At 42.8% G+C, this 22,827-nt stretch overlaps 1 protein-coding gene across 1 annotated transcript in view; it reads left to right on the top strand.

The window, feature by feature from the left end:
* LOC139446737 (ubiquitin carboxyl-terminal hydrolase 19-like) overlaps window positions 1–20,537 on the top strand; it is a 33,898-nt gene extending 13,361 nt beyond the window's left edge. Inside the window, exons 9-26 of the mRNA XM_071228039.1 lie at window positions 453–640; window positions 1,660–1,816; window positions 2,285–2,418; window positions 4,622–4,714; window positions 5,178–5,243; window positions 5,801–5,911; window positions 6,968–7,081; window positions 8,029–8,112; window positions 10,014–10,108; window positions 11,465–11,525; window positions 12,149–12,264; window positions 13,129–13,272; window positions 14,281–14,953; window positions 15,310–15,352; window positions 15,497–15,572; window positions 17,076–17,228; window positions 18,510–18,676; window positions 19,836–20,537. Coding sequence (XP_071084140.1) covers window positions 453–640; window positions 1,660–1,816; window positions 2,285–2,418; window positions 4,622–4,714; window positions 5,178–5,243; window positions 5,801–5,911; window positions 6,968–7,081; window positions 8,029–8,112; window positions 10,014–10,108; window positions 11,465–11,525; window positions 12,149–12,264; window positions 13,129–13,272; window positions 14,281–14,953; window positions 15,310–15,352; window positions 15,497–15,572; window positions 17,076–17,228; window positions 18,510–18,676; window positions 19,836–20,185 — 2,825 coding nt within the window. The 3' untranslated portion in view covers window positions 20,186–20,537. The remainder of the gene's footprint in view (window positions 1–452; window positions 641–1,659; window positions 1,817–2,284; window positions 2,419–4,621; window positions 4,715–5,177; window positions 5,244–5,800; window positions 5,912–6,967; window positions 7,082–8,028; window positions 8,113–10,013; window positions 10,109–11,464; window positions 11,526–12,148; window positions 12,265–13,128; window positions 13,273–14,280; window positions 14,954–15,309; window positions 15,353–15,496; window positions 15,573–17,075; window positions 17,229–18,509; window positions 18,677–19,835) is intronic.
* The last annotated feature ends 2,290 nt before the right edge of the window (window positions 20,538–22,827 follow it).

Below are 22,827 nucleotides of genomic sequence, written 5' to 3' on the forward strand. Positions count from 1 at the left end.
CGTGATATTGCTGGAATATTGCTAAAAGCGGCGTAAAACCATACTCGCTCACTCACTTTTACATAGTACAGTCGCCGTGGTCTAGTGGTAGAGCGTCCCCCCAGAGAGCTGAAGATCCGGGGTTTGATCCCCGGCCGTGTCATACCAAAAGACGTTAAAAGGCGCTCAGCATTAAGGGGCTGAAACAAGGACTGGTCAGCACGGAGTCAGTATCTGTATCTGAGTGGGGTATTCATGTTAAACTTCGGCATGGTATCTCAGTGTGCTAGCACTATAAATCGGCATCAGTCCGAACTAGTACAAGCAGCCACACAAACACACACACATACATGCACATCGCTATAAAAGGGCAATAATCTTGGACGCAACGTTAAACCCCATTTCACCTCACCTCACCACACCTTTTACATAGTAAGGTTGAGGTATTTATTTGTTTTGATTTGCCATTGTAGAGACTGATAGTGCAAAGTCAGATTCCTGGATATCAACGAAGAAGCCAACAGGCACAAGCAGCACGGGGCTGGCATTTGATGAGATGAGTAATGTGAACGTAGACAAGTACCAGGCCGGTGTGTCAGACACGGGCCACAGTGACCGAGAGGAGAGGAGCGGAGCGTCAAACACAAATGAAAATAGCAAGGTGTGTGAGAGATTGACTCTGAAAGATACCTACAGGCCACAAGAGGGTCAAAGCGAACTTAAAGGGTGGCACGGTGTCTGTCAACTCTGTGTCTGTGATCTGTCTGTTCATCTGTTAACTTTTAACGTCTTATGTACACATTAAGACAGGTTGAGCCTGAAACATTATGAGAGTGTCTTAGCATCATAAGAGTTTAGAATAAAACAAATAAATAATAACACAAACTCAGTTCATACAAAATATTTAAGACTTTTATAAGAAACTACAACATGTATAATGTTTAGGGATCTGAAGCATTTATACTCCTTAAAAAAAGTTCAGAACCATCCAATTCTTTCAAATTACTACACTTAATCTGTCATGCGATTTCTCCTGTGAAAGCGAGATTGGGATGATAATTTGATGATATACCCTATGATGTTCCGGGGGCAAGCAAATGCAAAATAAAGGTTGAAGATTAAAAGAAAATGTTTAGGGTAGGGCATATGTTTTGTGATTGATTATATTACTGTGGTTATAATCAACTGTCAGACCGCCTCCGTGGTCAATTAGTAGAGCATCTGCCCAGACAGTGGAAGGTTTGGGGTTCGATCCCCGGCTGCGTCATACCAAAAGACGTTAAAAGATGGTACTTGTTGTTACCCTGTCTGGCGCTCAGCATTAAGGGGCTAAAACAAGGACTGGTTGGCTCCAAGTCAGTATACTGTGTCTGAGTGGTGTATTCATGTTAAACTGCGGCATGATATCTCAGTGAGCTAGCACTATAAATCGGCATCAGTCCACACTAGTACAAGCAGCCACACAAACACACGCATGTACATACACATCGCTATATAAGTGCAATAATCTTGGACGTGACGTTAAACCCCATTTCACCTCACCTATAATCAACTGTCATCTGTTGTCTGTCTGGTTGTGACGCACTTAAATGACCCGTGTATGTTATTATTATTATAATCAAATGTCATCTGTTGTCTGTCTGGTTGCGTCGGACACACTCACGTGTGTATGTTCTTCAGAAGCCAACCTGTAAAGTCCAGCCTCTCAACAAGCTGGATGGTCAGCAGATGGTCAGCCCGGGCTACACTGGCCTTGACAACCTTGGCAACACCTGCTTTATGAACAGTGTTCTTCAGGCACTCGCCAACACCAGGGAGTTCCGAGACTTCTTCCTGGGTGAGTCGTGTGCTTGTGGGATTAGTGTTGGAAGAGGGGTGTTGAAAAGCCTGGAGTTTGACATTCTCCCTTCATGCTGAAGACCCTTCCCACATGGGTTCAATGCCTTCATAGCTTTCATTTCAGAATTGATGTTACCATCTCCTTATCACTAGCATCACACAGAATATCTCTTGCTGATAAGAATTGTTTGAAAGGAGGGTAGTGGTTAAAGCGCTCACTCTTCACGTTGAAAGACCCACGTTCAATTCCCCACATGGGTACAATGCTTGGAACCATTTTTGGTGTCCCCTGCCATGAAATTACTGGAATATTGCTCACTGTTTAATAGGACGGCTTTTAGTGTTTGGCCATTTAAACTCAGGCTCAAAATGAGTTGTACAAATGGGTTCAGGGTATTTCTCTTAGATGAGGATGTGAATTGCTGTGAGTCCTTAGATATAAACTAGGATGTTCTGTGTTCTTCAGATGGGCGGTTCCAGCAGGAGATCAATCAAGACAACCCGCTCGGTACAGGAGGTAATCTGGCAGTGTCCTTTGCAGTTCTGCTCAAGAGCATGTGGTCAGGAAAGAAGTACTCTGTGGCTCCTGGCAAACTCAAGGTCAGGAATGTGGCCCTGCTGTCTTCATTCATTCCTAGAAATACTGGAGAAGCCTGGCGCTACTCCAACCCCCCCCCCCCCCAAGCCCTAGGTTAGACATGGTCCCCACACTGAGTTGGATTTAATCCCCACAGCGTGGGACATTGCTTATTATGTCCACCTCTGTTGTAGCTAGCTCAAACTGGATTATTTACAGGCCGCTGTGGTGTAGCTGGAATATGGCTGAGTGCGCAAACAACTGGATTTAATCCCCACAGCATGGGACATTGCTTATTATGTCCACCTCTGTTGTGGCTAGCTCATACTGGATTATTTACAGGCCGCTGTGGTGTAGCTGGAATATTGCTGAGTGAGCAAACAACTGGATTTAATCCCCACAGCTTGGGACATTGCTTATTATGTCCACCTTTGTTGTGGCTAGCTCATACTGGATTATTTACAGGCCGCTGTGGTGTAGCTAGAATATTGCTGAGTGCGCAAACAACTATTTGAAAGCTGGGACAAGTAACATACCAATAGGGCTTTGCTTACTTTGTTGTAAAGATTGAAGTCAAATAAAACTGATGCTGCAGGACAAGTTCGAGTATATTCAGAATGTTTTGTCACAAACTGCCAAAGTAGACGTGATAGTGGTTTGCGTGGTTTCTGCACATGCCGTCTTGATTTCATGAACCAACTGGGTCATTCTATTAACCACCGTGTGTCGCAGGCAACCATTTGGTTTAGTATATTTCCTGCTATTTACTGCATACAGTTATAATATTGTAATTATTCAGTCAGGTTTTTAACATTTTAGAGTTTCCAGCCTTGTGCTCAGACAGAATCTTTACGGAACTGTCATACATCAAGCACTATTGCAGCCATCCTGAGCTGCAATGTTTTGTAAAAGCTGGAAATAACTAGGGACGGATTGTATGGACCACTGTGGGTATTGTTGGTTAGGCCAGGCGTTTTATATTTTTCGGATTACGGACCCGCCGATTCTAATTTTTGAGAAAATGTGAAAAAAACTCAACAGATTTCCATTTTATTTTCCCCGCCGATAGCCACGTAGTCAGTTATTTTATTTGTTATCACCTTTTAATGAAAAACATATGAATTTACCGTTGTAAACTAATAAAGAGATACATAAACATCTTTGTTGATCTCAAAGCCGAACATGAATAGCCTCCCTTGACAATTGTTCGTGTTGTAAGTGGTAGAATTTTTATTGTTACAAGGGGCTTTATCGTCACAAATGGCGGTCTTTTGAGCACAGAGTATGTTCATAAAGTATGCCAGAGGCATTCTGCATTAAAGAAAAATGCATCTGGCTTTTCTTTTCTTTTTTCTTTTTGCCTACTCCAACCCTGGACTTCGGGCTGAAAAATCTGTAATCCTAAAAATAAAAAAAGCCTGGCCTTAGACACCTACAAGACCAGCAACAATAAACTGTAGTCAGGCTTGCTGTGTATATGATACTCAAGTGGTGTGGATTGGGTGCACTGGAGATCCAGTGGTAGTTGTCTAAGGCGCCACAATTCGCTGTGCAGAGTTGCTTCCCATAAGTGTACCAGAGATCTATTATCCTTGGTTCGAATCCCAGATTGACCTGATTATTTTTCTAGGTTGTAAGCACCATACCCCTGCTGATAGGTTTCACCAAAGTAGTAATGGCCTAAGACCTGCATCACTTCGGGATTTCCTTCGCCACCAAGCTGACGACACCATGACATACTGGAACACTGTCCTAAATGGTGTTATACAAAACTCAGTCACTCGTGTGGGTTGATGTCTGGTTTACCTGCTCCATCCAGTTTGGATGTAATTGACAAATGCCAATATGTTTAGTTGTTGGTACTGTAATCTGTAAACACACAGATGACAGTTTGACCCGTCATTGTTCATGGGGGGCATGGGTGGCCCAGTCGTCCAAGGCGCCACCATTTGCTGTGCAGAGTTGCGTCCCCTGGACACCCCAGAAACCTATGATTGTGGGTTCGAATCCAGGTTCGCCCCGATTATGTTTCTAGGTTTGTCAGCACCATACCAGTGCTCGTGGGTTTCACCGAAGAGGTAAACGTCTCAGACCTGCATCATTTCGGGCTTTCCTCCCACATCAAGCTGACACGCCGTCATATAACTGGAATAATGTTAAAAGCGGCGTTAAACCCATTTTACTCACTCACTCAGTCATTGTTCTTGAACCACTGTTTGTTTACAGGACATTGTGTCGAAGAAGGCCAGTCAATTCACAGGCTTTGCCCAACATGATGCTCAAGAGTTCATGGCGTTCCTCCTTGACGGGCTTCATGAGGTAAGGCTCTCTCAATATTGCACCTTTTCCCAACTCTGCTTTAAAGCAAAATTCTTACTGTGAGTTACAGTTTCTTACTGCTAAAACTTACTGTTGACATCTGGGTCATTGATTCTGGGTTAGAATTGGTCCCCAGCAATCTATACTTGTTGTAAGAGGCGACCAAGTGGTCAGGCTCCATGACTTGGTTGATGGTGTGTCTGCGTACCCCGATGATGTGGATCATTGCTCATAATATCAATCCCTGATTATTTACAGGCTGCTGTCGTATACCTGAAATATTGCTGAATCCAATTGTAAACAACAGACATTTTATGTTTGATGCAAAATATTGACTTTTAATTTCAGTTGATTAAGGCAGAAAATGCCCCCTGAGCAGTGCACATGGTTGATTTTACGTCTGGGGTCCTTGTTCTAGACATGCCAACTTCCTATGTTTGACATGTTGTCTTTTTCCTTGCAGGACCTGAACCGAGTAAAGAAGAAGCCATACACAGAGACCGTGGACTCAGATGGGAGAGCAGACGAGGTAGAGTATTTCTACATAGTGTGACACCCCCGTTGGGATTCCAGTTTAGAATTGGTTCCCAGCAACCTATGCTAGTCTTACGAGGAGACATAATAGATCGAGTGTGTCATTATGGAGTGTATCGCTCCTCATAATATCTGTGCAACATTCAACAATGAACAAACAAACATCGTGTAATGCTTTCACCTCGTCACAGTACATGCCATAACCTATGCTATTATTATCTCTGTTTCGGTCCATGCATCCCTGAAATAGAAAGTTAGGGAGGGTTTTTGGTTTTCATCCAGTCCATTCAGTTTTTATTTATGTATGGACAGACAGACAGACATGCTGCTGTCTGTTTCTCCTCTTGGGTAGGGCGGGTTCCCCCAACGCAAAGGTCTTTTCTTTATAATGGCCCAAATGAGATTTCAAATCCTAATGTTTTGATCCTGTGACATTGGGAGGCCTGGTGATAGAAGCTTTCATATTCATTATGACCATGTAAATGTATGTAGGGTCAGTGCTATTGTAGAAGATGTTTATATTTATTTATATTTGTCACATCTAACTTGCAGGTTGTCGCTAACGAGTCCTGGGATGTATACAAGAAGAGGAACGACTCAGCGATTGTGGACCTGTTTCAAGGACAGTACAAGTCAACACTTATTTGTCCTGTATGCAGCAAGGTAGACACTCCTTCCTTCATAGACCATCGCTGTAGAAGGGAAAAAATAATCACCTTTTGAATGTACATCAACTGCTAATCTACTCAACCATTGTGAACATGTTTAGTGGGGCATGGATGTCCCAGTCATTTAAGGTTCCGCATTTCACTGTGAAGAGTTGCCTCTCTTAGTCATGCCAGAAACCTATGATCCTGGTTTCGCCCTATTATGTTTCTAGGTTTGTCAGCACCACACCCATACTGGTTAGTTTCACCAAAGTGCTAAACGTCCGAGACCTGCATCACTTCAGGCTTTCCTCTCTCATAAGCTGGCATGCCGTGATATCACTCACTCGCTCACTCACTCACTCACTCACTCACTCACTCACTCACTCACTCACTCATCAAAACCCACCGAAAAGTTGTTTCGCTCTCAGATCCCACTTTTTATATGAACCATCGCTGCTGTCAGGCAGTAATGTGATAGGTGATATTCCATCAAGGTCACATGAAAGTGGCGATGGTCCATATAAAAAGTGGGAACTGAGAGCCAAACAACTTTTCTCTTCACCCAAGACCATCGCTATGTGCTGTCCTTCCTTTATTGTTGTAAGGTAGGCAGTAAATGCATTAAGGAGAAATGCAGGATAAGTATACAAATGTAAAAAATATTTAGATTTTACAGATTTCCCATATTCATGTAAATTAACTTTGATAATTGAAGAAGTTACTCTGTGAAAAGGTAAAGAAAGAAACATGGTTTGACATACCGTATTCGATGTAATAAGCGCTCCGCTCTTATAAGCGCCATGTCGAGATTTGCTGATATATTGGCTAGTGAACAATCCCAATTAGCACCCCGTCCGACCCCTATTCGCGTATAATATGCACCGCTTCCTTCCCCTATTCGCGTATAATACGCCTCGTGTGTTATATGCACCCTTTATTATTGGCAATTAAACCAAAATAATATTCTAATAAGAGCCCCCTATTTCTAATTTTGAGAGCGCCCTGGGCGCTTATTACGTCGAATACGGTAAGTAGATTGGTTCTCAGGCATGTTTTTTATTTTTTCCAGGTGTCGATCACGTTTGACCCCTTCTTGTATCTGTCCGTTCCACTACCTAAAAAGTGTCGACTGTTGCCCATCACATTCATGTGGAAAGATCCCTTTGGAAGGAAGCCAGTCCGGGTAAGTGGATTTGGTCAGGGGGAAACGACCTGTGGGGCCATCTAGAGGTTGAAGTATACGCCATCAATTCGCGACAGGGATACAGTGTGTGGACCCACCTTGGGGGTTCTGGATTAGCATTGATCCCGAGAAATCGATGTTGGTATTAAGATGTGGCATTGCAGGCATGTGACTTTGAATTTAGCCAGGAACACTGAGTCGTATATACTCTGCATGCTGTTGCAATACTGCTAAAACAATACCGATAGTCTCCCCTAATCCGAGGACCGTTGTGATCCCGAGTAGAATGCGTCCCCAACACCCCTTGCTAGTCGTAAGAGGTGACAAATTTGGGAACCACATGGTGTTAGAATTGTTCCCCAGCCGCCTATGCTTGTCATAAGAGGTGACTTAATGGATCCTGTGGTCAAGCTCAGTGACTTGGTTGATTGTGTGTCATTGTACCCCAACGGTGTGGATCGTTGCTCATAATATCAATCACTTGTTTGTCTCAATTATTTATAGACTGCCAACATTTAGCTGGAATATTGCTGAGGGCAGCGTTATGCAAATACAAAACGAAACAATTTGTGAAAATATGTTTTCATGCTTATAAACTGCAGGACAAAAGGAAGTATATATTTGACCCAGAATGTGACCCAAAAATTACAAACGTTTTCAAAATGTTATTTGGCTGAAACCGTCACCGAAACATGATCCAAAACTCAACTATGATACCCGTATGAAAAACATCACTATCGAAGAACCATTTCTTGTTTCTTTCATTCTTTGCCACCATATAACATAAGTGTGTACTTTCTTTTGCCTGGAAGTTTAGCTATGTTATATAACTGCATCTTGGATTAAGAAACAAAACATGAGATATCAAATGTTGGATTAAACACTATATAAACATTGTCCTGCTTCTAACGTGATGAGCCAGTACATAGGTCACTTCTCTGTTACAGTACTTGGTTCGCCTACCCAAAGACTCCCGTGTTGAACAACTCACAGACGACCTCAGCAAAAAGACAGGGGTCAAACAAAAAGATGTGAGTTGTAAAAGTTTATTAACACCACCAGAATAAGGCGCTTGATACACGAATTGCGAGTGATAGTTCATACAATCTCATTGAAATTGAAATCTTTGTTCTCGCTACCACTAAACAAACATGTGAGGACATCCTATTACAGGAACAACCTTTTGCAAACTTTTACCGACCAATGAAATAACGAGAAGTCAGCATTAGCCAATCAGAATGCAGCTTTCTTAAGTTATAAGGGACAAGTTTCAAACTGGCAACTTCCATTCCAGACTATGCTTTGAACAATATGTTGACAAAGTTCTCAATTCAAAATTGGAACACTGAACAAAAAAATGTTCTGGAATGTCTAATCATGTTAATAGATAGTCTAAATTGTATGGCTGTACTTCCCGAGGGATATTCAAAGTCTCTTCTGTTTAATTGTTCATTCCTTTGAAGGAGAGATAGATGATAATTTAGACGGAAGCAGTCATACAGACAGTAACTGTTGTTTGGAATGTCCCATGTTAATATTTTCAAGGTTGCATGATTAGAAAACACATTCCAACTGTCACTTTCCTGATCTGGTAAGCAATGCTCTGATTGGTTGGATGAAAGGTCTTTCTGACGTGACATGTAAAGGGATCTCCTCACTTGTTTGTTTAGCAGTAGCGAGAACGAAGCTCTGATTTTAATGAAATTGTAGTTCATAGAAATATACAGAGATATATGAAGTGATTGATCAAGCAATAGATTCATTGAAATTGCCCATGAGCCAGTGGCATTACTTTGATGACAACAGGAACTTGGAGGTGTATGTATTCACCATGCTGTTACCAAGTATCCACGTGGGTAGGGTTGCGACCGGGTACGAAAACTGAACTCGAGTACCCGACAATACCCGAACCGGACTCGAGTATCCGTAGTTCAATGTTGTCCCACTTGTTTGTAATGCTTTTGCGAAAAAAAGGACATCAAACATCTATTGATCTATTCTAAGGTATTATGTTTTTTATTAAATGCCTGCATGGCTTACCTAAAACCACAAGTGACGCAGAATATCAAAGTAAATGCTCTTGTGTTTAAAACTTAGATGCTTTTTCATGGAACTCGTCGAACTACATGCGTAGCTGATACATATGCCACAGAGATGGCATTTGGTCTTTTCTTTGTGTCATCAAGGTCAAAATACGCCCAAACATTTGAACGTTTGTCCGCTTTGTCGTCCATTTTGAAGTGACTTACGAGTTATCTCCCCTGAACGGGTACTCGAGTCCTGGGCTACCCGACCCGTTATCGGGTACTCCAGTACCCGTCGCAACCCTAAACATGGGATAAATATATCCACAGCATCGATTGCTAGTCATGAGAGGCTATTAAAAGGCTATTAAATATGGCACCCATGGGATTTCCAGGTTAGAAATGTCCAACTGCAACCCATGCTGGTCATAAGAGGCGACCTAGTTATGTTATTATTGATGGGATAGTCATGACAATGATTTTGTGTCAACATACCCCAATGGCGTGGATCATTGCTGATAATATCAATCACTGAGTATCTGGTCAGACTCTATTATTAAGAGGTTGCTTGAATAATTCGGCGAATGAGTGCGGCGTTAAACAATGCACATGTGGATGCACACATACACAACCTGCATTATATAAGATATTTTTCTCGCTCTTTAACTTCTATTATCAAGAGTTGCTGTGAGATAGCCTAATGGTTAAAGCGTTGTCCCGTAACGTTGAAGACCCAGGTTCGATTCCCTACATGGGTACAATGTGTGAAGTCCATTTCTGGTGTCCCCCGCCATGATTTTGCTGGAATATTGCTAAAAGCGGCATAAAACCATACTCACTCACTCTTAATATAAAATGTTCTCTCTGTTAACAGTTTATCAGGTTTTACCCTTAATGTTTTCCTTCAGATGCGGGTGTTTGAGGCGTACCGGGGGAAGATTCTCAAGGTTTTCACACGACGCGCAAGTCTGTCTAGCGTCCAGATCAATGACACCATTGTTGTGTAAGTACTGTTATATGGCAAAAATTGGGGGGGGGGGGGGGGGGATTGAAGTTATGATCATCGATATCCTAAGATATAACAGGGCACAGAACTCTTTTGGTCAGGCTTGTTGACTTGCATGTCATCATACCCCAACTGTGGGATATTGCTGAGAATGTCAATCACTGGTTTGTCTGGTCCTGAATCCCTTAGTTTCTGTACAGGCTGCAGTGATGAAGCTGGAATATTGATGACTGTCATAAAATATGTTGTTTGTATGCAAAGACCATTGTCCTGCCTGACTTGAATCGATGATTATTCAGGGTACTACATCTCCAATTTGTTGTGACCAGTACCCTGGACTCATTCGCTGCAATAGCTTTGCTTAAAATCTGATTGCAATAAAATGATGCTGATATAGCTGTCCAATCAAACTATACTCACGGACAAGAGAAAGTCTGTGCTAGTGGTAAGAGATAATGAGATATGACGTAAGTTCTGAAAGTTGCAGTGGCGGATTGGTCCAGGGTATTTAGCATGATACAATGGGGAGACATGCACTGGATAATCGAGGGTGGGTTTCCTGAAGACATGAAAGATGTCCAAAGAAAGATCTGAGGACATCCCATTACGGGTCACGTCAGAACGACCTTTCGTGAATTTTGACCGACCAATTAAATGACTGACAAGAAAGAAGGCAGCTTTCTCGAGCTTTACGACACTAGTTTCAAACTGGCGACTATGCCTCGAAACATATTTTGACGTATTCTCGATTAAAAAATCCCATGTTAATATTTTCAAGGTTGCATGATTAGAAAACACATTCCGACTGTCACTTTGTGAATGAAAGGTCGTTCTGACGTGACCCTTAATGGGATGTCCTCAGATCTTTGTTTAGCGATAGTGAGAACTAAGATCTGATTTTAATGAGATTGGAAAGATGTGTAATATACTACTCAAAAGAAATTAAAGCGCATCCAATTTTTTTCTTTGACTGTAGATGTCTGTCATGGCTGGTGGTAGTTGCAACACACAGCATTCAAATTGTTCTTTGACTTGTTTTTTATAGTATTATTGATGGGTTTTTACCAATTTTGGTTCATAGACTCTCTGTCATAACAAACACATCCAGGCAGATTCTGGACATACTACGTCAGTAGATGGTCATGTGACCAAGCTAAAATAACTATTGTTTAGTCTGGTATCTTTACATTAGCTGTGACTTTGACAGATATTGAAGGATTTAGAAATCAGTCACAGCTCAAGACAGGTTGTAAAATTGACAAGGACATATGACCAGTTGAGCACATTTCCCAAGATTGTTCTTGTTAGTTGTGGAATGCAACATGTTCCTCCATGTGATGTTCCTGTTTTCAGCGCTGAAGTATTGTCAGAGGAAGTGGCAGGAGAAGCCGTTTATGAAGTACCTGTGATACAGGTGAGTGTCAGATGTGTGAAGTACCTGTGATACAGGTGGTGCATGTGTGAAGTACCTGTGTGAAGTACCTGTGATACAGGTGTTTCATGTGTACAGTACCTGTGATACAGGTGTTGCATGTGTGAAGTACCTGTGATACAGGTGTTGCATGTGTGAAGTACCTGTGATACAGGTGTTGCATGTGTGAAGTACCTGTGATACAGGTGTTGCATGTGTGAAGTACCTGTGATACAGGTGTTGCATGTGTACAGTACCTGTGATGCAGGTGAGTGTCAGATGTGTGAAGTACCTGTGATACAGATGTGTGAAGTACCTGTGATACAGGTGTTGCATGTGTGAAGTACCTGTGATACAGGTGTTGCATGTGTGAAGTACCTGTGATACAGGTGTTGCATGTGTACAGTACCTGTGATGCAGGTGAGTGTCAGATGTGTGAAGTACCTGTGATACAGATGTGTGAAGTACCTGTGATACAGATGTGTGAAGTACCTGTGATGCAGGTGTTGCATGTGTTAAGTATCTGTGACACGGATGTGTGAAGTACCTGTGACACTGAATGAGAAGGACTAGTGATGCCTCACTGACTATGAGTGTGCTGATGCTTGCTATGTTATGTCATTCAGAGAACACTGATGCCCAACCAGGCTCCCTTGAGGTGCTCTCACTGCCGGAAGCCACCTGCAGCGGGGATCAAGCTCAAGCGGTGCACCAAGTGTTTCAAAGTCGGATACTGTGATCAGTAAGTGGCTTTTCATACAACAAACAAAATACAGTGATGCTTTGTTAACTGAAAGCTCTAACATTTGCTATGCTGAGTCAAAGACAAAAAAACAAGGATAGCGTGGTCTTGGTGAATTATTCAGATGAACTATGGAGTGTTTTGTTGCTCATAATTTCTCTGGATTGTCTGGTCCTAGCTCAATGATTTACTGACCACCGTCATATAGCTGGAATTTTGCTGAGTGATGAGGCTGGCAATTATTTTTGTTAATAAGGCCTCCTGGCCAGTGAACTTTGGCAACTAATTCCTACACCGAGTGTGGACATGTGTCAAGTTGTTTATCCTTTTATGGAGCTGGATAATAGCGTATGATCTGTTTGTCCTTTTGTTTCCCCCCAGACATGACATTGCTGCAATATTGCTAAAAGTGGTGTTAAACCTCCTCACTCACTCTCACTCACTCACTCACTCACTCACCCACTCACTCACTCACTCACTCACTCACTCCTTTGGCTTTTGACTATAACTTGTTCTTTCATAAATCGGGGCACGGGTGGCCCAGTCGTCTAAGGCGCCGCGATTTGCTGTGCAGAGTTGCGTCCCTTGGGCACGCCAGAAACCTATGATTGTGGGTTCGAATCTCGGTTCGCCCCGATTATGTTTCTAGGTTTGTCAGCACCACACCCGTGCTCGTGGGTTTCACCGAAGTGGTAAACGTCCGAGACCTGCATCACTTCGGGCTTTCCTCCCACATTAAGCTGACACGCTGTGATATAATTGTAATACTGTTAAAAGTGGCGTTAAACCCAACTCACTCACTCACTCTTTCATAAATCCTGTTTTCTGCGTGTATTGACAGTGAACACTATCTGTTTGTTCCAGGGCCTGTCAGCGATCTCACTGGCAAGTGCACAAGTCAAGCTGCAGTGTGATCCCGGAGCCTGTAGGCTGCCCCTTCATCGTCAGTATACCAGAATCTCGGGCTACCTTCTCACGGCTCGGGAAACTCATGGAAGCCTACTCAAGGTCGGTCTGCATACACGGAACCAGAGTGAAAATTCTTGAATCTAGACATTTTGTGGTGGACCAAGTATGCTGAAGTAATGTAGAACACCACCATGACTTCCTCGTGAAGTGGGGGCGGTCGGGTAGCCTAGTGGTTAAAGCGTTTGCTCGTCATACTGAAGACCTGGGTTCGATTCCTGACATGGCTACTATGGGTGAAGCCGATTTTCTGGTGTCCCCCGCCGTGATATTGCTAGAATATTGCTAAAAGCATCGTAAAACCATACTCACTCACTCCTCATGTTGTGATATATTTTCAACAAAATTACATGATTACTGAATACAAGTTGCCAAATCTCAAAATGCTCCTCTTTTTTTTTTCCAAAAAAGCTGTACTCACATTGTGGACCTCTGTCATAAGATCATGAAAACGGTTGAAAGATTGAGTGTGATAACTTTCCATTATTTGCACATTATCTTTTTGTGATATTGGTCCAGATCAACAAATGTGCCCACCAAGCTGTCATTGTATCGTCACCTGCTCTAATGTCTGTACCAGGTACTCCATGGATGTCTTCCAGCCCCCTGTGCAGGCCATGCTGCCCACCAAGCTGCCATTGTATTCTCACCCGATCTAATGTTGTGTGTGCCAGGTACTCCGTGGATGTCTTCCAGCCCCCTGTGCAGGCCGTGCTGCCCACCAAGCTGCCATTGTAGTCTCACCCGATCTAATGTTGTGTGTGCCAGGTACTCCATGGATGTCTTCCAGCCCCCTGTGCAGGCCGTGCTGCCCACCAAGCTGCCATTGTAGTCTCACCCGATCTAATGTTGTCTGTGCCAGATACTCCGTGAATGTCTTCCAGCCCCCTGTGCAGGCCATGCCCCCCACCAAGCTGTCATTGTATTCTCACCCGATCTAATGTTGTGTGTACCAGGTACTCTGTGGATGTCTGCCAGCCCCCTGTGCAGGCCATGCCCCCCACCAAGCTGCCATTGTATTCTCACCCGATCTAATGTTGTGTGTGCCAGGTACTCCGTGGATGTCTTCCAGCCCCCTGTGCAGGCGGTACCGCCCACCAAGCTGTCCAGCCATCCCTCCACCTCCAACCTCAGCTCCTCCTCCAGCAGCCAATCAAGTGGCAGCCTCAACAGCCTTGACAGTCAATCATCATCAGCCAGCACTCACACACTCACAGCAGATGCTGAGCAGGCCTTGGATGACGACTGTGACACTGGCATTGAGAGCAGCAGCACCACAGCACTAGCAGGGAGCGCCACATCACTGGACATGGACCAAAACCTCACCCACATGCCTCCAACCATTGCCTCGAGTGAGAGTTTCGGTAATGATGACATACCGGAGAGTCCCTCCTTGGATCAAAGTGCGTCAAGGAACTTCACTGTGGGTAGTTCGGGACAAGCGGACGAGATCTTCCCGCCTGATCAGGCTAAGGTGTCTTCCAGATCGATCCCCACCAACCCTGTCCTGGGCATCCAGACAGAGGAGTCCGAGAGGGCCATGCCGTTGTTCCACATCAAGCCGGTCAATAACGACGGAGAAGGACTGAGGGGCCCTGATGGGGAGAGACTAGAAGATAAGGGAGAGGTACCCCTAGACTTGACCAGCCGGCGATTTCTATCCATGGACTGGAGAAACAGTGACAAGCTTGCGTCCTATGTGTTGGTCCAGTCTAAGGAGTTGGTGAGTTAACGCCATTATGATCTCCATTGTAGTCCTTGGATTATATGCTGTTATTAGATTAGGGATGTCATTCTCAGGCATCTGTTGAATTTAGAAAATGACCAAGCATTTATCCAGGGAACAGGCTTTTTGGGAAAAACTGGGATGTTGGCTCAAATTGGTCAGTGAATACAAGTCTCTTCTACATTACCATAAAACATGAATTGGGAAATTTGGTAATTTGGGGATTTTTTACTGATAATTGCTGCAGACTTGGATCGGAATAATGGCCTCTGAGCATGTCTAGATACATCCTTGATGATGCATGCTGACTGATGTCGACAAAATAACTCACAGTGTTCTTCTGCTTGTTTCAGGATGCGGATGATGATGAAAGCATGCAGACGGCACAATCTGATGGTGAGAGTCATGCTTTTGTTTCAAGATGTATACGATGATGACATATTTGCAAATCCTTATTGGCTTTTTGCTCACGTTTTCTGATCAAACTACTTCTTCAGAAAAGCTATGACTTATCTTCACATTTCAACTGTTGTATTCCAGACTACTCCAATATCACACTGGACCAGTGTCTGGAGGTGTTCACCGAGCCCGAGATGCTCAGCCGAGACGAGGCCTGGTAGGTAGCAAAGTTACAGATGATGTGATAGGACACCTGAAAATTTCTGTTTACGTCTTAAAGTCGGAGCATTGCCATCTAACATGCCTAATGGGAAGTTTACATGGTGGGTTATGAGGAAGGGTCATGACAAGAACAAGACCACCTCCGTGGTCTAGTGGTAGAGCGTCTGCCTGGAGAGAGGAAGGTCATGGTTCGATCCCTGTCCGCGTCATACCAAGATGTTAAAAGATAGTACTTTTTGTTACCCTACCTGACGCTCGGCATTAAGGGTCTTTAACAAGGACTGGTCGGCTCGGAGTCAGTACACTGTGTCTATGTGGATGATTCATGTTAAGTGGCGGCATCGTATCTCAGTGGGCCAGCACTATAACATCAGCAACGCACGCACGCACGCACGCATGCACACACGCCACCAAGTATGTAGTTCATCAGTGGACTCCAATGGTTAAGTCCAACTAGTTTGGAGCTCATTTTGAACTTGTGGTTTATGTAAAATAGCTAGAATTTGGGATAAAACAACTTTTCCCTCTAGATTTTTACGAGTCTGAAAACTAGTAAACTAGTGGTGGTGTCTAGCCCTGGTCCAGAGTGACCCATTCTAAGGTTCATATGGAAAATGAAACTCGTGTCATCAAAAAACATGACAGGATATAATGTATGACCGCTTACAGAAGGGCTATGCTCAACAATAGTACCCATTTCCTATCAAACAGGTCCCCAAAAAGCCATGCTGGTCATAAGAGGATTGGGTGGTCAAACTCAGTGATTACATTGATTGTATTTATCTTACCCCAACGGCTTGGATTGTTGGTTACAATATCAATCACTGGTTTGTCTGGTCCAAGGCGGATCCAGCATTTTTAAAAGGGATATATCAAAATCCTGTCTCAGATAATTTTACATTCTACAACATACTACATTTGCTTTTAAAAGGGGGTTGGGGTCTGGGGATCACAGACCACCATCTTGTACGCTGGAATACTGCCAACATCAAACACACTTTGTGAGTCAAGAAACAATACAATCCAATGTTGCTAGAGCTGGGACGAGTCCAAATTTACTACCCGAGTACCCGGGTACCCGCCCCCCTCTTAGCCTACCCTACCCGGATACCCACTCTAGGTCTCAGGAGATGTCTCAAAATGTCCGATTGGGATATTTTTTAGCATAGCCCTGGCAAAACGTATTTAGATACATATATTAAACAACCTGGTCATGCATACACTGAAGTTGACTTCAGTTATATGTTTATTCAACCATATGAAAAGTCAGAAGGAATGGGTGCATAGTCTGAAAGAAAAGCGAACATTAGTGACTTGTAGTGTAACCATAGAGTTCCAGATAATTTTAGTCATTAGACAATATATCACGTGACTAACCACGGGTCCGGGTAGTCCTTAGGGTACCCGGGTCCTACTCAGTACCCACCCGACCCGGGTACCCGAGTTGCCCGTCCCAGCCCTAAATGTTGCTATGTAGTGTATGTACTTCGTTGTGCAGGTACTGCCCACACTGCAAGAAGCACCAGGAAGCAACGAAGCAGATGTCAATATGGCGGCTCCCACATCTGCTTATTATCCAACTGAAGAGGTTCTCCTTTAGAAACTTCATCTTTCGGGACAAGATCGACAAAATGGTGGAATTTCCTACAAGGTACTGCTGGAAACCTCTTTATTTGTGATTGGTTATCAAGCGGCAGAACAGATCTGTCTCCATTGATAATTGCCTTGGACTTATCTTGTCAATCATGGTTAACATTTAGCAAGTGCTTGCCAGTGAAGAAATTAGAACACAGGATACAATTGACTACATTTATTCCACTAATATTTAAAATCAACAGATCAACTGACAAAAAGATACAGACACAGACACAATGGGCTCAGCCCTCAGGAACACACCATCTTGAACCCGTTACCTAGAAAACTATCTGCCACACTACGTCATACAATTACATCACAGTCTTATCGAATCTATATACATACACACCAAGTATACATGGAATCCAAGCGTCAAGCCAAACCAGAAATAATATTGTGTGGAATGCAAAGGGAGATAATCGTATAACATGTAGACCACAAGTAAATATGGCCGAAAATATAAAATAGCAACAATGTTAGTCAATGCTCAGGTCTGCTTTCCTAGTAGTTGTCACATACACACCAAGTATGCATGGAATCCAAGAGTACTAATGAACCTCAAGCACCAGAAATATTAGTGTGTGGAAATCAAAGGGAGATAATCGTATGACGTGTAGACCACTAGAAAATATGGCTGTAAACAGAGCAGCAATGTCAGTCAGTCCTCAGCTTTGCCAACAGTTGTCACTTAGGCCATTACTAGCAATGTGTGACAGCTGATTGTCATTGTTAATGGTTTCTCATGGTATATGAACCAGTAGTTTGTGTAATCTGTATTTCATTATCGTGATATAACTGGAATATTGCTGACGTACATTCACCCTCACACTGTTTTGCACATATACTACTCAAAAAAGTTTGGCATATTTACGGCTGGTATGGTATGACACTTTTACAAACTTGGCATAAGATCCTTTTCTCTCTCACTTTCTCTGTCACTGTCTCTCACTCTATCTAACTTTCTCTCACTCTATCTCTCACTTTCTCTCACTCTATCTCTCACTTTCTCTTTCCTTCTCACTTTATCTCCCACTGTCTCTTATTCTATCTCTCACTTTCTCTTTCTCTCTCAGTGTCTCCCTCTTTCTCTCTCACTTTATCTCCCACTGTCTCACTATATCTCTCACTTTCTATTTCTTTCTCACTGTCTCCCTCTTTCTCTCTCACTTTATCTCCCACTTTATCTCCCACCGTCTCTTATTCTATCTCACTATCTCTTTCGTTCTTACTGTCTTCCTCTTTATCTCTCACTGTCTTACTTTTCCTCTCAGCTAAGCCTGTTTGTGTTCTACTTCAGAGGTCTGGACCTGTCCAAGTTTATCCTGGGGAAGACGCCCTCGGCACAGCAGCATCCTGTGTATGATCTCTACGGCGTCATAAACCATCACGGAGGCATCTTGGGCGGCCATTACACCTCCTACGTACGCTGCACCGACACTGTTGACCCTCTGAGGAATGAAGTTGGTACGGAGCCATGGAGCATCACTGTCATCATTATCTGATGCTGATACTGAATAATATTAACAGTATCATGTATTTACAACTGAAACATACCTTTATCAATTTACTTGACACAGTTTGATGCAAAGAAAAATATGTGAAAAGTTTTCTTATCTTCCTTGTTGTTTCACTGCACAGAGTTTTGTATTTTAAAAAATTGCAAAATGACATCACGACCCACACTTTCGAGGCTTCAGGCCCTGGGTAAACTCTTCAGTCCTTCTTTTAAAAAATTGCAGCTTATTGTGACAGAATTAATCAAAATGTAAATCTACTTCAGGCCATAAGGAGTCATACATATTTGAAACTATGGGCCAGACTCGAGATCTACCTGCCACAAGCCTACGGGCTGGCACTTCTTTTGAACACTGGTCCCTTGGGCACACAAGAAACCTATGGTTATGGGTACAAAGCTGGGTTCACCTTGTTATGTTATAGGTTTGTCAGCACGATACCCGTGCACGTGGTTTTCACCAAAGTGGTAAACGTCTAAGACCTGCATCACTTCTGGCTTTCCTCCCACATTTAACTGACACTGGAATACTGTTCAAGGTGGGTTTAAACTAGGGCTGGGACGAGTCCAAATTTACTACCCAGGTACCCACCTCCCTATCACCCGACCCTACCCGGGTGCCCACTGTAGGTCTCAGGAGATGTCTCAAAATGTCCGATTGGGAACATTTTTAGCTTAGCCGTGGCAAAATGTATTTAGATACATGTATTAAACAATCTGGTCATTCATACGCTGAAGTTGAATTAAGTTATATCTTTATTTGACCAGATGGAAAATCAGAAGGAATGGGTGCATAGTCAGAAAGAAATGGGAACATTAGTGACGTTAGTGTAACCAAATATAATTATTTTCTCTAAACAATATATCGCGTGCCTAACCACGGGTCCGGGTAGCCCTGTGGGTACCTGGGTCCTTCTCAGTACCCACCCGACCCGGGTACCTGAGTTACCCATCCCAGCCCTAGTTTAAACCCAACTCACTCACTGACTCTTGTGTTATCTCAAAAGGGTTTGTTGCTGTGGACGATACAATACCACTATACACGTTACCCAAGATGATGTTTCGATACCTTGTTAATTTATTTGAGAGTATTTTTGTTCATCTCTTCAGATTGGCGTCTCTGTGATGACAGTCGAGTGTCATCAATCAGCAATGAGAAGAACGTAGTCACCAGAGCCGCCTATCTCCTGTTTTACCGACAACGAACAAATGAACCAATCCTTCCACCTCCGTCAAGCGAGTCGTCCGAGGAGGAGCAAAACACTCAACAAACCAAACTTGTCACAGACTCAAATGTCAAACTGTCAGCCACTGCCGACGGCGCCACCAAACATTCTCAGAACTTGTTGGAGAAGGGGTCCAGTGACAGTGATGAGGCTGGAGAAATAAGGGGAGACAACCTTGACAATCGGACAACCTATAGGGACCTTGGTTACACAGACATGGATGCTGTGGACTGAGAGCACCCAATCACAATTATTTATAATATCACACATCTTCCATCATGGATAAATGCCATATTTATTCAGATCATTTGTCATGTGTCTTTATGCTTTACCAGTTGAGTTTAATTTACCACATCGGGCTGACTGAGTGAGTGAGGGAATTTTTAGTAATAGTTGCCTTTGTCAGGACTATTAGAGATATCTGAAGAATTTCATTTTTGTCCAGCTATGGTTGTGTGAGTGAGTGAGTGAGTGAGTGAGTGAGTGAGTGAGTGAGTGTTGCTTTATGCCACAGAGAACAGTTCTAGCTACAAATGTATATCACGGCCTTATTCAGACGACTTAGTCTGTGCCTGACTGGCTAACAACATGATTGAAACGTTCCTAGCCCAAATTTAAAGTCACAGGCATTTGGCTAGCGAGCAGGCAGCTATTTCAGACACTGATGATGAGCATCATCAATACTTCACATGCTTTCTCCGACACCCATGAATCCTGTATATGAATCCTGATTATGTTTCTAGGTTTGTCAGCACCATATCTATGCTCGTGGGTTTCACCAAAGTGGTAAATGTCTAAGACCTACATCACTTCGGGCTTTCCTCCCACATCAAGCTGACACACCGTGATATAACTGGAATACTGTTAAAAGCGGCGTTAAACCCAACTCACTCACTTACAACTAACACAAGGGTGATAATAGGGAATTTTCACATATATCTGATTATGAACAACTTTATGTGAAAGGCTGACAAGACAGTCACTTTATGAAACAGTGACTGTCTATTCAGTTTGTCTAATCACTATCAATATGTAAATGTTATAGCACTGAATACAGGCAAGCTGCTCAACCGTGGGGACACTGTTTCTAAATGACAGATTTATAGTCTCAAGGCTAATGACAATCTTTGGTTAAATATGGCTTCATCCATTGAAATGCACATTTACAAGTCATTGAAATATCATCTTTCTCCTCTCCAGGAACAGTAGCTTTGACTTCATACAATGTTCTCTCCATTTGGACCTTACAATGTGTAAAATGTTCACGTTCTCTTGTTTCTTCATGTAAGTCTGTGATGGCTGTTGTACAGGTGTGAAACTACACGTGACCAATCTCATTAAAAATCAGACCTCAGTTCTCCCTACCGCTAAACAAAGATCTGAGGACATCCATGAGGGGTCATGGCAGAACAACCTTTCATCCGACCAATCAGAGCATTGCTTACCAGATTATGAAAGTGACAGTCGGAATGTGATTTCTAATCATCCAACCTCGAAAACTTTAACACGGGGTATTCAGAACGATAGTTACGGGTTTAACGACCGAATCCATAGCATCTAGACCATCTATTAGCCATTCCAGAATGTTCTTTTGTTCAGGTTTCTAATTTGTAATCGAGAATTTGTCAAAATATGTTTCTAAGCGTAGTCGCCAATTTGAAATTAGTGCCGTAAAGCACGAGTAAGCTGCCTTCTGATTGGTCATTTCATTGGTCGGTCAAAGTTCGCGCAAGGTCGTTTTGACGTGACTCGTGATGGGATGTCCTCAGATCTTTGTTTAGCAGTAGCGAGAACTAAGATCTGATTTTAATGAGATTGACACGTGACAAACTTGCACAATCGGGTGCTGTGGCTGAAAGACATTAACAGTTTTTTTAATGAAATATTAATATGCAGGAATTCAGCCTCTTGGTTTTGTTAGACTATTTGCACCTTTGTGAAAGGAAAGGCAAATGGGGGAACAAGCTGTAAACCCTGGTTTGACACAAGCAGCCCCAAAACACAGATGGAAGTGACTGCGTCCATAGCATCGTCATCTCAACTCCAGAATGAGGAATGTTGCTTAGATTTCCGCACAAATTTTATAAGTTATGGCTCTCCTGATGCATTTATATCAATTCAACACTAAGTTTTTTAATGAAATTATGGAACCTTTTGATGGTGAAATATGTTGCATTTACAAAGTACTATAAATATATCGTGAAACTCGCCATGAATAGTTGCAAGACTGGTGATGAAGCGTCAGGTAATATTTACACACTCACTTGCTTATGTCACTAAACATAGGAATATCCAAACTTGTTTTGTCCATTTTCAAGCGACTTAAATGAATGCAACTAATTTATTGTTTTTTGAGAACCTTGTCTCAATGTGCTTCTACAGGCATTTATAAATGTTTTTTATCGACTGTTAATTTAATGGATGTTGTACTTTGATCCTGTTTCACTCTTTCACACGGAGTCAGCATGCCAAGTATTAAATTGTGATGATTGTTAGTAGCCCCATGAAACAGGACTGATTTACAGTTTTGTTGGACTTTGACCACCGCTGCTACCATCTGAATTTTTCTATTCACTTCACAAAGATTCTTGACATTTAGGTATTATTATTCTTCGGACTTATCCCAAATAGCCATGGTGAATTCATTTGGCACATGTCTTGAAAACGTGAAAGGTCAAGGTCACAGGAAAGAGAAATCTCACAGAAAAGTTTGTTGTTATACTCAGAACATAGTTATGCATTTATCATTTAACATCTCTAGGATGGGGCCTTGCTTTGGAAAGGTTAAGGTCAAAATAAGTCAAGGTCGTCATTCAGGTCATATAATAGTCAGTTTCTGAGCCATGGTTAACTCATCAGCCATGAAAATCTGTGTT

The sequence above is a fragment of the Haliotis cracherodii genome, unplaced genomic scaffold (assembly GCF_022045235.1).
Source record: "Haliotis cracherodii isolate W230 unplaced genomic scaffold, xgHalCrac1.p SCAF_6, whole genome shotgun sequence".
In the NCBI taxonomy this organism is placed as follows: domain Eukaryota; kingdom Metazoa; phylum Mollusca; class Gastropoda; order Lepetellida; family Haliotidae; genus Haliotis; species Haliotis cracherodii.